Raw genomic sequence first — 15,141 nt, forward strand, 5'->3', positions numbered from 1 at the left:
ACAAGAGCGTGTTTAACACAAATCATCGTATGAACAGTTATTTTACTGAAGAACTTTAGAGATCTGTTAGTAGTGCCTTACACTTGTGTGTGATTGTGCTCATTCAGTTTCATATGTGCTTTACCAAAAGTTAAGTACATTCAGACCAATGTGATCTACTAAATGTTTTAATATGTGTGTGCAGTGTAAGAGGAAGTTTGAGCGGGATTGTAAGGAGGCAGACAGAGCACAGCAGTATTTTGAAAAGTTGGACGCAGACATCAACGTGACAAAAGCAGACGTGGAGAAGGTAAGATTGTGTCTGATTTTTTGCTCATTTGTTTATTTTTTGAGTGTTTGTGAAGTACTCTGATAAGTTATCAGACTGCTCCTTCACACATACACACATTATTAAGCATGGTTATGTTGAACAATTGGATAACACATACTTTAAAATCATTTATTCAATAAAACAAAACAGAGAGATAGAACGACTGACAGAAAGACAGACAGATGACAGATAGACAGACGATAGATAGATAGATGATAGATAGATAGATAGATACTGTAGATAGACAGACAGACAGACAGAAAAATAGATAGACAGGTAGATAGATAGCTTGACAGACAGATAGATAGACAGACAGACAGACAGACAGATGGATAGATGACAGATAGACAGACAGACAGACGATAGATAGATAGATAGACAGATAGACAGACAGACAGAGAGACAGATAGATAGACAGACGATAGATAGATAGACAGACAGACAAATAGACAGATAAATAGATAGACAGGTAGATAGATAGATAGACAGACAGACAGACAGATGGATAGATGACAGATAGACAGACAGACAGATAGATAGATAGATAGATAGATAGATAGAATGACAGAGAAACAGACAGACAGATAGATAGATAGATAGATAGATAGATAGATTGAACGACAGAGAGAGACAGGTAGATAGACAGACAGAGATAGATAGATAGATAGATAGATAGAATGACAGAGAAACAGACAGATAGATAGATAGATAGATAGATAGATAGATAGATAGATAAAACGACAGACAGACAGATAGATAGACAGACAGGCAGACAGATAGATAGACAGACAGACAGACAGACAGATAGATAGATCGAACGACAGACAGAGAGACAGGTAGATAGATAGATAGATAGATAAAACGACAGACAGACAGATAGATAGATAGATAGACAGACAGATAGATAGACAGACAGACAGACAGATAGATAGATCGAACGACAGACAGAGAGACAGGTAGATAGATAGATAGATAGATAAAACGACAGACAGACAGATAGATAGATAGATAGACAGACAGACAGACAGATAGATAGATAGATAGATAGATAGATAGATAGATCGAACGACAGACAGACAGAGAGACAGGTAGATAGACAGACAGACAGATAGATAGATAGATAGATAGATAGATAGATAGATAGAATGACAGAGAAACAGACAGATGGATAGATAGATAGGTAGATAGAACGACAGAGAACCAGACAGATGGATGGATAGATAGATGGATAGATAGATAGGTAGATAGATAGATAGATAGATAGATAGGTAGATAGAACGACAGAGAACCAGACAGATGGATAGATAGATAGATAGATAGAATGACAGAGAAACAGACAGATGGATTGATAGATAGATAGATAGATAGATAGATAGATAGACAGAACGACAGAGAACCAGACAGATGGATAGATAGATAGATAGATAAAACGACAGACAGACAGATAGATAGATAGACAGACAGACAGACAGACAGACAGATAGATAGATAGATAGATAGATAGATCAAACAACAGACAGACAGAGAGACAGGTAAATAGACAGACAGACAGACAGATAGATAGATAGAACAGTGACAGATAGATAGATAGATAGATAGAACAGTGATAGATAGATAGATAGATAGATAGAACAGTGATAGATAGATAGATAGATGATAGATAGAACGACAGAGAAACAGACAGATAGATAGATAGATAGATAGATAGACAGACAGGCAGATAGATAGATAGATAGATAGATAGACAGGCAGGCAGATAGATAGATAGATAGATAGATAGATAGATAAAACGACAGATAGATAGATAGATAGAAAGACAGACAGACAGACAGACAGACAGATAGATAGATAGACAGACAGATAGATAGATAGATAGATAGATAGATGGACAGATAGACAGGTAGAAAGAGTAATTGACTGTGGTTTGTTGAAATATTTGTTTTATTATGGTTTGTTTAATAAAAAACGAATTTACCAGTTTGTGTGTGTCTGTTGAGTAATTGAAACTGCACTTTATAATTCTTCTGTGCATGATGTCACTGGTGTAATCAACTCACTTTGGCATCATTTAGTTTCAATCTGGATATATAAAAAGAAAAAGAGAGTAAAACTGAGAATGCCCCAGTGACTGTTCAAATGTGTCTGTTTTTTCCTTTCACCCTTCCTCACTGTCTCACATTGCTGCCGTGGAAACTTCACCATGTGTGTGTGACTTTGGAGTCTCATAGCACAGAAAGTCATCGCCTACATTCTGTAAAAGCTTGACTCATTTTTAAAGCTGAAGTGTGTCATTTCTGTGCCGCTAGTGGCACCAAACGGAACTGCAAAAATAATCACTGTTTTCAAACAGGTTTCCAGAACTCTCCCCCAGTCTGCCATGGTCAGCCAAACAGATTTGTTTATATTGGTTGAGCAACTGGTGCTGTGTCAGGCTGGTCAGGATGCACAAACAAACTTGCTTACTCATACTGTAGTTGTCTCTGCATATTAAGCTGGAATAAGAGAAACTATTTTAACATCGGAAAAATTACACACTTCAGCTTTATTCTTTCTTTGTTCCAGAGCGTGTGCTTGGCAGATGTCTCTGTGATAGCCTGTGTAGAACACAAAGAACTTTCCAAAGTATTCAGATGTGGAAATGAGTGGCTGCTTAAAGGAGTCCAAAAGTTTGGAATTCTAGGAATCTAGAGAGAGGTTTATTTTTTTCACTCTATAATGTTTAGATAGCAAAAGGTTGAGAGATCTATCAGGTAGTGTGTATGCAGGGTCCAAAATTTACTTTTTGGCCCACCAGCCAAGGTGGCTGGTAGATGAAAAAAATTACCAACCAGTCAGAGTTCTTACCGGGCAATTTTTAGTTAAACAATTAACTGGTCCTAGGCCCTTCGCCCTATTGGAACCAAAGCAGTGCAGAAAGATTCAGCAGAGTCCCAATATGAAAAGTTATCAAAGGAATTCTGAACTTTCAATTCAATTCGACAAACGGTAAGCCAAAACGTACATAGTGGCCGTGGCCGCTTTTACTAAAATGGTTATAACTCATGAACGGAATGAGATGTTATTACCAAATTTGGTACACATATGTATGGGGTCATTCTGAGGACACACACACAAAAAAATGTGTGCGCCTCTGCCTCTTGATGGCGCTATAATAAAAAATAATCTAAAAATGGCTCTAACTATGGAACCCTTGGTCCAATCAACTTGAAATTTTGCATGTAGTGTCTTTGTCCAAGGTGCCATCAAGGTCTATGAGGACAGTCTCATATCTTGAAAAACATGGCTGCCATCAACCAATCACCTTTTAGCAGCTATTAAATAGGGTTAGAAAAGGCAGATCGGAATGAAACGTGGTAGGCTTATTTGTCTCTTGGCCCAAGAGGTCTGTGCAAAATTTGACAAAAACTGGCCACCGGGAGGCGCTATCATATTTTTCATGCGTGTAAATCATTGTATATAACGCTGTTTCACTCAGAAACACATTATTCATACCATATGATAGATTTCCTCATTCTGAACAACTTTGCCTCAAGAAACATTGGTGTGATTCAAATCTTTTGTTAAATATGTAAGATTATTTAAAAAAAACCTACTTTTTCAAACTAGTCCTAGGCCGTTCACCCAATCGGAACAAAACCAGTGAAGAGAGATTCTTTGTAGACGTAATATAAATCAAAAAAAGTTTGAACTTTCGATTCATCGTTGCAACGGGACGCCAAAATGTTCAAAATGGAGGGAGAGAGAGACGCCTTTCCCACTTTCAGAAATCAGAATTTATTCATTTTTTAAACTATTTTATAAATATATATTTGAAGTCAAAGAATAATCTCTAATATTTTGGATGGGCCTGGGTCTAATTTGGGTGGGCCTAGGCCCACCCCAGCCCACCCTTGGCCATGCCACTGACTAGCATACTACTTATATCTGCAGTATGTAGACTATGCACAGTATGCACATTTTCTGAATACATGGTATATGACATACTGTGAAGAATCCTATATTTTCATATATTGACCTTGTATTACCAATATCAACTGTGATTTTAGTTTCATTATTTGATCAAATGTTTACACAACATTGGATAAAAAATACAAAACCATTATATTTGGGTGAATTTTATTTTTACTTCGTACTTAAATTGTAAAAATGTATTTCTACTTACGTTTTTAAAGTCATTAAATTAATTTATTTTAAGAAAATGATATACAAGTTTTTTTTTTAATGTATGAAACCAACATGGTCACAAATGTTATGTTTCTATGTACTTGTTACATGCGTTTAAACTAGATTTTTAAAAGTTTACATTTTTATCATCTCAGACAACCTTATTTGTCAATTATCAATTTATTTCCAAGATAATAACTGGACTTGCTGAATGAGGTCCACAATGTAGCATACTCCTGTTTGAAATGTGTATTGTTGCATAATGCATACTGTTTCACATACTATATATATGTAAACAAAAAAATTATAATTTGTCTGCTGTATATATTATATACTGCTCAGTATGCAGTACACTTGTATTACATTTTGAACATAGCCAGTGTGTTTGTCTGTTAAACGGTTTTGACACATACTGTTTTTGTTTTGTCTTTTTTTTACCATGTTTTGCGTGCTATCGAATGATTTGTTCTGATATGTAGCTCTTACAAATCTCTCTAAATCTTAAGCTGTTGATTTAAGTACTAACCTCTTAGTAGATTTAGGCTAACTCTTTTTTTGTGTATGTGTTGTACATTTATTTTGTATTATGCCTTAAAGCGATGTTACCTTAAGGTAGGTGCACAGTGGCAGGTCTGTGTGTGTGCGTGTGTTTCTGTGTATCGGGACACTGTTGCTTCCTGTCCGGCCATGGCCACACCCACACCCACACACCAAACAGCCACCCAATCACAGGCTTGTTAAAGTTTGCCTGCGCTGCTGCCCCACCAGTCACATCTCACCATGCATGAATATTTAAATGTGTAATACTCAATGCTTTCTGTTCTGCTGGCTCATTTATAAATGTCAGCTCATCAAAAGAAAGTTTATGTGAGTGTATGTATGTGTGTGTCTTTAGGTAGCATCAGTAATATGGTAATGTTAGAGTCTCAATGTAACTGCAGTGTATCCTGAGCTGTGGAATTTCACAGAATATTTATGCCTATTAAAATATATACAGGTATTTATAATATATATATATATATATATATATATACAGGTGCATCTCAATAAATTAGAATGTCGTGGAAAAGTTCATTTATTTCAGTAATTCAGCTCAAATTGTGAAACTCGTGTATTAAATAAATTCAATGCACGCAGACTGAAGTAGTTACATTTAATATATATTTTAATGTGTATAATAAAATGTTTTAATATTTATTCTTATTTAATAAAATTTCTGAAATAAATTGTAATATTTATTTAATTTATATACAGTATATATATATATATATATATATATATATATATATATATATATATATATATATATATACAGTAAATTTGTAATTGGACATTCATGGAACATTTTTATTTAAATGATCTAACTGAAGTACTATCATCGATAGATGCAGGTTTCTTATTTATTTCAATGAATTTTCAGTGAGAATGATGTGACTTTAGGGTAAAACTGATGTGGATTTTTTCCAAATTCACGTCTTGCAAACACACACTGTGCTCACTGTGAAGTTTTAGTGTATCCAAAGCAACACCATACCTCAGGTTAACAAGTTGATTTCATAGAATCAGTTCAGGATGTGGCTGACATGACACCACCTCTCTCTCTTTCTCTCTTTCTCTTTCTCATGCAGTGAAAAAAAAAAAAGAATGCTTTTTTATATTTGTGTTTGCAGTTTTATGGATTGATGTCAAGCATTTCTGTTATACTTCTCACTTCAAGCTTTAATGGCAGTTACATAAGTAATTGGATAATTCATGCAAATAACACTATATTTAATTATTTCTCCTGTGAACACAGATGTTACCTCTAATGTGTATTATTGTTTATTATACCGATAACCTTTTTAAGTCTTTGTGAGGGAGAGTTCACTTGTAGTTTTAATTTAACTCTTCACTGGTATCGCTTTCCTGTCATGGCTGCATGTTATTAATGGATATCTGTGTAAAAGAGGCCAAAGGTGTGTGTAGTCTGAGGTTTGTGCTGTGTGCATGTATATTTAGGTTTGTCTACGTGCCTGTGTGTGAATTAAGGGGAAGTTGATGACACTGAAAACAAAACTTTTAATTTTGAGTCGAACTGATTGATGTGTGTGTTATTTTGAGCGTGAGTGATACTCTTATATGTGTGTATGTGTGCGAATCTTTGTGGCTTTTTATAAAGCTTGTATTCACTTGACTGCATTATCAATGATAGTACTTCATATGACCCTATATCTGTCTGTGTCTCTCTCAGGCGCGACAGCAGGCTCAGATGAGACACCAAATGGCTTCTGACAGCAAGAGTGAATATTCTTCATACCTGCAGAAATTCAACCAAGAACAGAATGAACATTATTACACCATCATCCCCAGTATTTTCCAGGTGCACAAATATACAATCTGTGGTTCTGTTCGCAAACCAAGAGAGCTGGCTTGCTCTCTGCTGCCTACATAGGCAGCTACATTCTTAGGGACAGTTCACACTGAATGTGTCCATGCGCAAAAAAAAAAAAGGTGGACACAGTGCCACGAATAGAGCAGAATGTCATGTGTTGAAATGCGTTTTTAATTTGACACGCCATTAAATAAACATGAAGTGAGTGGCGCAGCGCATCAAAATCACTCCTGTTATAATCAATTATGCTTTTTAGACCAGAAGCATAAATTGTCATGTTGCGATGCACCTTCAGATAACTTACATCCTGTTTTTATTTTGGATGCGCTGCAGAACTACTCCAGCCACTTACTATATTGTTCATCTGAAATAAAATGGTTTTACTTACCAAATATGACACATGTGAATTTTTCTTATCATGAATTTTACTCGTTATATATTTAAATAAATTCTTACCGTTATATATAGATGCTAGCTTGTGATGTTTTTGGTCTCTTTAAGGTATCAAATGAATTATTAGTTCATTTATTATCATAATTTCTCTAGCTTTGCCTGACAACTTTATTGGATTTTTTTTCACGGAGCTCATCGCAGTGTTCTCTGGGAATGCCTTCTCCACAAAACAAAAACATGCTTTGCATCTGAAGTTCACCTATGATGGCCTTTAAATGCTGCCTATGTAGGCATCTCACTCAAGTTTTTGAACAAGACCTCTCTCTCTCCCTTTCTCTCTTTCTCTCTCTGCCCTTACACACACAAAAACTCATACTCTTTCTGTGTGTGTTGCGAGCAGAAGATCCAGGTGATGGAGGAGAAGAGGATAGATCGAGTGGGTGATTCACTGAAAACGTTTGCCGAAGTTGACCGACAGATTCTGCCCATCATCGGGAAATGCCTGGATGGAATCACACAGGCAGCGGAGTCCATCGAATCCAAGACCGTATGTAACACAGTCAGAAAGGCTAAAGATGGGGGTTTAAATTCTAGCGCCCTCTTCTGCCTGGAAAACTTACTACCATACCAGAACTTCTGATGCATCTGAGCTAAACAAGAACTAATTTGTCTTTATCTGGTCTCCTAAAATACATTTAAACTCCATATTTGCCACTGCTACTGATCTAGATTCTCAGCAAACCACTGATACCTGATCTCAGAACTGCTGCAAGTGGCACAAATATCATAGCGAAACAGTCATATTTGATTTGATGCAATCAAAAGCATGACTTTTTTGTCCATTACAAATTTATGGAAAGACATTTTTTCAAAATGTTGTTGGTTGAACAATCAACCCTTAGAATATTTGACTGTTTTTATATCCCAAACCATCTTTTTTTAGTCTGTGCTAAATTAAATATGGCATCTAATTTGACTTAAGTCTGTAAAGCTTGTAATTATTCTTGCAATGACTGGTATTTGATACTGGAGTGTTCAGTACACTTTTTTGATTCAACCCTTCAAAACTACCAGTTAACATACACTAGTAAACAGGATAATATTGGGTCACTTTTGAGTTTGTCTAAAATCTCAAACATGTTTTAAAAGTTTATTTTCTGTCTTTTAATGATTGCTGAAATTTCAAATGAAGAAATGATTGTGTTCATAAAGATCTATAATATACACTGTATACTAGAGGTCGACCAATATTTGGATTTTGCCGATACCAAATACTAAGGTACTAGAAGAAAGCCGATAACTGATTAATCTGATTTATTCTCTCTTTTATTGATTGCTGACATCTCAAATGCAGAAGTGATTGTGTTTTTAAAGATATATCATTTACAGTGCATTCAGAAAGTATTCAGACCCCTTAATTTGTTTCACATTTTGTTATGTTGCAGCCTTATGCTAAAATGCTTTAAATTATTATTTTTTTCACATCAATCTACACTCCATACCCCATAATGACAAAGCAAAACCAGATTTTTGATAACTTTACAAATTTATTAAAAAGAAACAACTGAAATATTACATTAACATAAGTATTCAGACCCTTAACTCAGTACTTAGTTGAAGCACCTTTGGCAGCGATTACAGCCTCAAATCTTTTTGAGTATGATGGGACAAGCTTTGCACACCTGGATTTGGGGATTTTCTGCCATTCTTCTCTGCAGATCCTCTCAGGCTCTGTCAGGTTGGATGGGGACCGTCGGTGGACAGCCATTTTCAGGTCTCTCCAGAGATGTTCAATTGGGTTCAAGTCCTGGCTTTGGCTGGGCCACTCAAGGACATTCACAGAGTTGTCCCTAAGCCCCTCTTGCCTTGTCTTGGCTGTGTGCTTAGGGTTATTATCTTGTTGGAAGGTGAAACTTCGGCCTAGTCTGAAGTCCTGAGCGCTTTGGACTAGGCTTGGAATTGAGGCCAAACAGTTTAATCTTCGTGTCTTGCACTATGGAGAGGTTTCCGTTTGGCCACTCTGCCATAAAGCCCAGATCGGTGGAGTGTTGCAATGATGGTTGTCATTATGCAAGTTTTTCCCACCTCCACACATGATCTCTGGAGCTCAACCAGAGTGATTATCGGGTTCTTGGTCACCTCTCTTACCAAGGCTCTTCTCCCCCGATTACTCAGTTTGGCCGGGTGGCCAGCTGTAGGAAGAGTCCTTGTTGTTCCAAACTTCTTCCATTTAAGTATTATGGAGGCCTCTGTGCTCTTGGGAACCTTCAGTGCAGCCTACATTTTTTGTAGCCTTCCCCAGATCTGTGCCTCGACACAATCCTGTCTCTGAGCTCTGCAGACAGTTCCTTTGACCTCATGGATTTTTGCTCTGATATGCATTTTCAGCCGTGAGACATTTTATATAGACAGGTGTGCCTTTCCAGATCATGTCCAATCAATTGAATTTGCCACAGGTTGACTCCAGTCAAAGTGTAGAAACATCTCAAAGATGATCCAGAGAAATGGGATGCACCTGAGCTAAATTTAAAGTGTCATAGTAAAGAGTCTGAATACTTATGTCAGTGTGATACTTCAGTTTTTTCTTTTTAATAAATTTGTAAAGTTATCAAAAATCTAGTTTTGCTTTGTCATTATGGGGTATGGAGTGTAGATTGATGTGAAAAAAATATTTTAAAGAATTTTAGCATAAGGCTGCAACATAACAAAATGTGAAAAAATTAAAGGTTATGAATTCTTTCTGAATGCACTGTATATACTAGAGATCGAACGATGTTGGATTGTGCCAATACGGAGAACTAAGGTGTTGGAAGAAAGTCAATTACTGGTTAATCTGATTTAATTGGTATATTGATTGCTGACAATGCAGAAATTATTGAGTTTGTACATATATATATATATATATATATATATATATATAGAAATTAGAGGTCGAGAAAAATTGGGTTTTGCCTATATCGATAACCAAGTTTTTCCAAAGAAAACCGGAAACTGATTCATCTGATTTATTTTTTGTCTTTTATTAATGGCTGTAATCTCAAATTAAGAATTTATTGTGTTTCTAAAGATGTATAATGTATACTGTATACTAGAGGTCGACCGATATTGGATTTTGCCGATAACGAGTTCTAAGGTGTTGGAAGAAAGCCGATAACCGATTAATCTGATTTAAATTTTGTTTCATATTGCTGACATAATAAATGCAGAAATTATTGTATTTATAAAGATATATATATATAATATATATACTAGAGGTTGAGTGAAATTGGGTTTTGCCTATACTGATAACCAAGTTTTTGGAAGGAATCCAATAACTTTTTTTAATTAATTTTTTTTATCCCCTTTTTCTCCCAATTTGGAATGCCCAATTCCCACTACTTAGTAGTTCCTCTTGGTGGCGTGGTTATTCACCTCAATCCGGGTGGCGGAGGACAAGTCTCAGTTGCCTCCGCTTCTGAGACCGTCAATCTGTGCATCTTATCACGTGTCTTGCTGTGCATGACACCGCGGAGACTCACAGCATGTGGAGGCTCATGCTACTCTCCACGATCCACGCACAACTTACCACATGCCCCATTGAGAGCGAGAACCATGAATCGCGACCACGAGGAGGTTACCCCATGTGATTCTACCCTCCCTAGCAACTGGGCCAATTTGGTTGCTTAGGAGACCTGGCTGGAGTCACTCAGCACACCCTGGATTCGAACTCGCGATTCCAGGGGTGGTAGTCAGCGTCAATCCTCACTGAGCTACCCAGGCCCCTATATTTTCTATCTTTTATTGATTGCTGACAACTCAAATGCAGAAATAATTGTGTTTCTAAAAATATATAATATACAGTATATACTAGAGGTTGAGTATTGTTGGATTTTGCCTATACCGATAACAACGTTTTTGGAAGAAAACCGATAACTGATTAATTTACCAATAGTTTTTAAAATCGCTGTATTAAATATGTTAAAAATGTTCTTACTCTGCTCGTTTTGATAATAATAACCAATATTTTCAAAATCAACGATCGGTGCTGATTAATCAGCAAAACCGATTCATCAGTCGACCTCTAATATATAACATGGTAAATACCATTGTATTTACATGTTACAAAAACATTCCATTAATGAAAAAAACAAAAACATAGTTGTACCATGGAACTTTTGGTTGGTGTCAGAAGGAAAATGATTTATAAAGAGACCAAACACTGTGTTAATTATAATCCAAAAATGCCAAAATATATATTTTATGGAATGTTTTTGGGCTAGTCTATTTCATTTCAGAAAAATAGAGGTCAGTGAGGAAGTTCCCTTTCAGATAGCTAGGAAAACATGTTTGTTTCTGTGTACGTGTGACAGTAAGACTTGCTTCAACAATGTCACCCCTGCAGGACTCGTCTCAGGTGATAGAGTCGTATAAGTCTGGCTTCGAGCCTCCAGGCGATGTGGAGTTTGAAGACTACGGTCAGGCGATGAAGAGGACGGTGTCTGAGACCAGCCTTACTAACTCACGCTCGGACATCAAGAGCGAACGATCGAGCAAGAGCAAGAGCAAAACACTCTGGCCTTTCATTAAGAAAAACAAGGTAAAACACCCACACACACACACACACACACACACACTGCATTCTGTTGCAGCCTAACAGCTACATTTCTTAGATTTCACAGATAAAATGTGAAAAACGCAATTCGGAAATATAAAACATAAAAATTATAAGAATGAAAAGCTCATAAGAATGATTGTTACTTGTGTTTCTGTAATTGTATTTATATATATTTTTTTTGTATCAGTTTGCGCTGTTTATTTTGATATTAGTTTTCATTTGTGTGTAGGTTGTTTGGATTTGTGTAGTTAGTTATGTATTTTTATTGTAGTAGTTTTAGATGCTGTTATTCGTTTGCCGCCATCGTTTTCCTCTCCTATTACCTCCCCTCCATTCACCTGCACGAAAAACAAACGTTCTACGTTCATCTTGACACTCGAACAATAACTTACTAATGCACTGCCTGAGAGGCCTCACCTTTGACCTATGACCTTTGACATTGCAGAGAATCGTAATCCTAAAACCTTTCCCCTTACTGTACTCTCAAACCGAGAGTAATTGTCTTCTTCGGTCACTCATCATTGCTGTTTCCATGGTATCAACAGTCTTCATCCTTTTCCTCATCTTCCTTTGTCTTCTTATGGCTGTCGTGACCTTTGACATTTGCATCAAAGGCTCCACTCTTACCGAGCATGCTCAGTCTAAACCCCGCCTAACCTCGCAGGACCAGGATGTGAGCATTAACACTTTGAAACATATTTAATGATGTGTGTCTGTGTGTGTTTTTGTCAGGTCTTTGCCATTACTTATCTTATTCTGTGTATGTTGTGAGTTTGTGGACAGTTTGGAGACTGTTTAGACTCTTTATTTAGAGACTACATTCAATAAAACACTGTTAGTCATTTAGCCAAACACACACATATCTCATACACAACTAAATGACTTCCACTGTGTTTATGCAAGAATAATACATATGTGTACCACCAAATATTATAGCCTGGTTAATGTCATAGGTTAGGTTTCTTTAGATTTCTCTGAAAGGAATACAATAAAAATTAAGCCAAATTAACAGCATTTGTGGCATAGTGTTGATTACCACAAAATAATTTGGACTGTTCCTCATTTATTGACCAAAGAAAGTCGCAGTTACAAAAAGGCACTTACAATGGAAGTGAATGGGGCCAGTCCATAAACATTCATATACACACTGTTTCAAAAGTATAGCCACGAGATGTAAACATTATATGTGTTAGTATGATTTTAGGGTGATAAAATCAGGGATTTACCAGTGTTACTGTGTTTACCAGATTACAACATTTACCGCCGTTATGTTGTCATGACAACAAAGGTGTAATATGGGATACAACTTTACACAGAAAAGGTTAGTAAGTGATTTTATCACACTAAAATCATGTTAACATGTATAATGCTTATGTCATATGGCTATACTTTTGAAACAGTGAGTATTTTGATGTTAATGGACTGGCCCCATTCACTTCCACTGTAAGTGCCTCACTGTAAACAAGATTTCTTTTATTTAAATAAATGAGGGGTGAGTCTAAATTATTTCTTGTGGTCATTAACAATGAAACAAATTTCATTTGGTTTGTCGTTTTTTGTTAAATAGCCAATAGCATTTTAACAACCCAGCAAAACCATACTTGACATCTTGTAATGATGAAAACGTGAAGATGATTTTAAAGTAAATAAATTCTGGCTTCTTGCTATTGCTTGTCGGAGGCAACTTTTTATATATATATATATATATATATATATATATATATATATATATATATATATATATATATATAATATATAAATTAGGGATGGTGGATTTTCCCATTATAGACAGCGTTTAATCGGGCTAAATTTTGTTTATGATCCTGTGAAGGTCAAACTTTTATTTTGTACACAAATATATAGATGGCTTTAATTGTAATAGCCATGTTATAAAAGACACAAACTTATGATTTCATGGGGTCTTTACCGTATAAAGAATAGATTTTAGTTGGGTGTAGATGTTTAACGAGGTTTCTAATCTGTTGGGAACAGAATGTCAGCCGTCCCAGAACACAGATTCATTAATTATTCGCTTTGGGGAGCTTGTTAATAAGAAAGTGTGTGAGAGAGAGAGAAAAAGAGCAAATGGTTGACCTGAAAGCAGTTTTTCCAGTACTTTAGATAATGGTGTGTGTGTGCTGTGCATGAAGTATTTGTTAAAGTGACAGTTCACCCAAAAGTGAAAATTCTGTCATTATTTACTCACCCTCATATTGTTCCAAACCCATATGACTTTTTTTCTTCCATGGAACGCAAAAGAAGATGAAAGGGAGAATGTTATTTTCAGTCACCATTCACTTTCATTGCATCTTTTTTCCATACAATGAAAGTGAATGGTGACTGAAGCTCACAGTCAGAAAAAAGAAAGTCATATGGGTTTTGTAACAACAGGAGAGTGGGTAAATGATGAAAAACATTCATTTTTGGGTGAACTATCCCTATAAACGGTTCTGCAGTGAGTTGACCCCTGCATGTGACCCCTGATATACCGAACAGAGTTTAACGCACTAACTTTCTCGCTCACAGGGTTAATAACACCACAGCTGCAGCGTGTTTCTTTCAGTTTGCATTTAATTTATGTTCCATTTTAGTTTGTTTATCTTTTGTTTCATTAATTGATTAATTGATTAATTCGTTGGTTCAGTTCTGTAACATTTTTGGGTCCTTATTTGTCTTGTTTTGTGTTCCCCCTTCTTTTTTTACCTCCTTCTTGATCGATTTCGTCCCCACTACCTCTCTTTCTCTCTCACCCTCTCTCTCTCTAAATCTCTCTCACTCACTGGTCGCTGCTCTGTGGCACGTGTCTTACCGGTAGCTTATGTCCCTGTTAACATCCCCCTTACCATGCCAGCCCCCTCCTGACCCCCCCTCACCTTCTGCTGTGACCCCTGACCCCTGCCCCACTCCTCAGACCCCCAAACAGTCAAAGGAGCCCCTGTCCCACCGATTCAACGACCTCATGACCTCCAAGCCCAAAATGCACTGCCTCAGGAGCCTCCGGCGCGGGGTGAGTATCTGTGCATGCTCGCATTGCGTGTCTTCCGTGTGTTTATGTGTGCGTTGCAGCTCTTTGCCTGTGTCATCGTCTGACCTGTCATGAAACTGTTCACTTGCTTAAAGAAAAAAGGAGCCGAATGGCATTTTTAAGTGATTTTGGAATGATATTCTAGATTTGAAACCACCTGATGATGTCAGAATGTGACTGATTCTGTCTTTAAGTCATGTCAGAATGATCGTATTTGGGTGTTTCTTCAACTTCTGACACTTTTAGCACTGTGCACCTCTAGAATGTAAAGACTTGTTAAAACA

At 36.6% G+C, this 15,141-nt stretch overlaps 1 protein-coding gene across 13 annotated transcripts in view; it reads left to right on the top strand.

The window, feature by feature from the left end:
* The window catches only part of LOC127428463 (formin-binding protein 1-like), a 67,792-nt gene that overhangs the window by 27,372 nt on the left and 25,279 nt on the right, over positions 1 to 15,141 (top strand). For 6 of the 13 annotated variants that reach the window (XM_051676857.1, XM_051676859.1, XM_051676858.1 and 3 more), the window contains exons 6-9: positions 185 to 289; positions 6,705 to 6,833; positions 7,639 to 7,785; positions 11,620 to 11,814. In XM_051676857.1, the coding sequence (XP_051532817.1) occupies positions 185 to 289; positions 6,705 to 6,833; positions 7,639 to 7,785; positions 11,620 to 11,814 (576 nt within the window). Of the gene's footprint in view, positions 1 to 184; positions 290 to 6,704; positions 6,834 to 7,638; positions 7,786 to 11,619; positions 11,815 to 14,647; positions 14,840 to 15,141 lie in introns of all 13 variants that reach the window. The other 7 variants (XM_051676850.1, XM_051676851.1, XM_051676852.1 and 4 more) reach the window with 2 other exon arrangements.

Source organism: Myxocyprinus asiaticus, chromosome 38 (assembly GCF_019703515.2).
Source record: "Myxocyprinus asiaticus isolate MX2 ecotype Aquarium Trade chromosome 38, UBuf_Myxa_2, whole genome shotgun sequence".
Classification (NCBI taxonomy): domain Eukaryota; kingdom Metazoa; phylum Chordata; class Actinopteri; order Cypriniformes; family Catostomidae; genus Myxocyprinus; species Myxocyprinus asiaticus.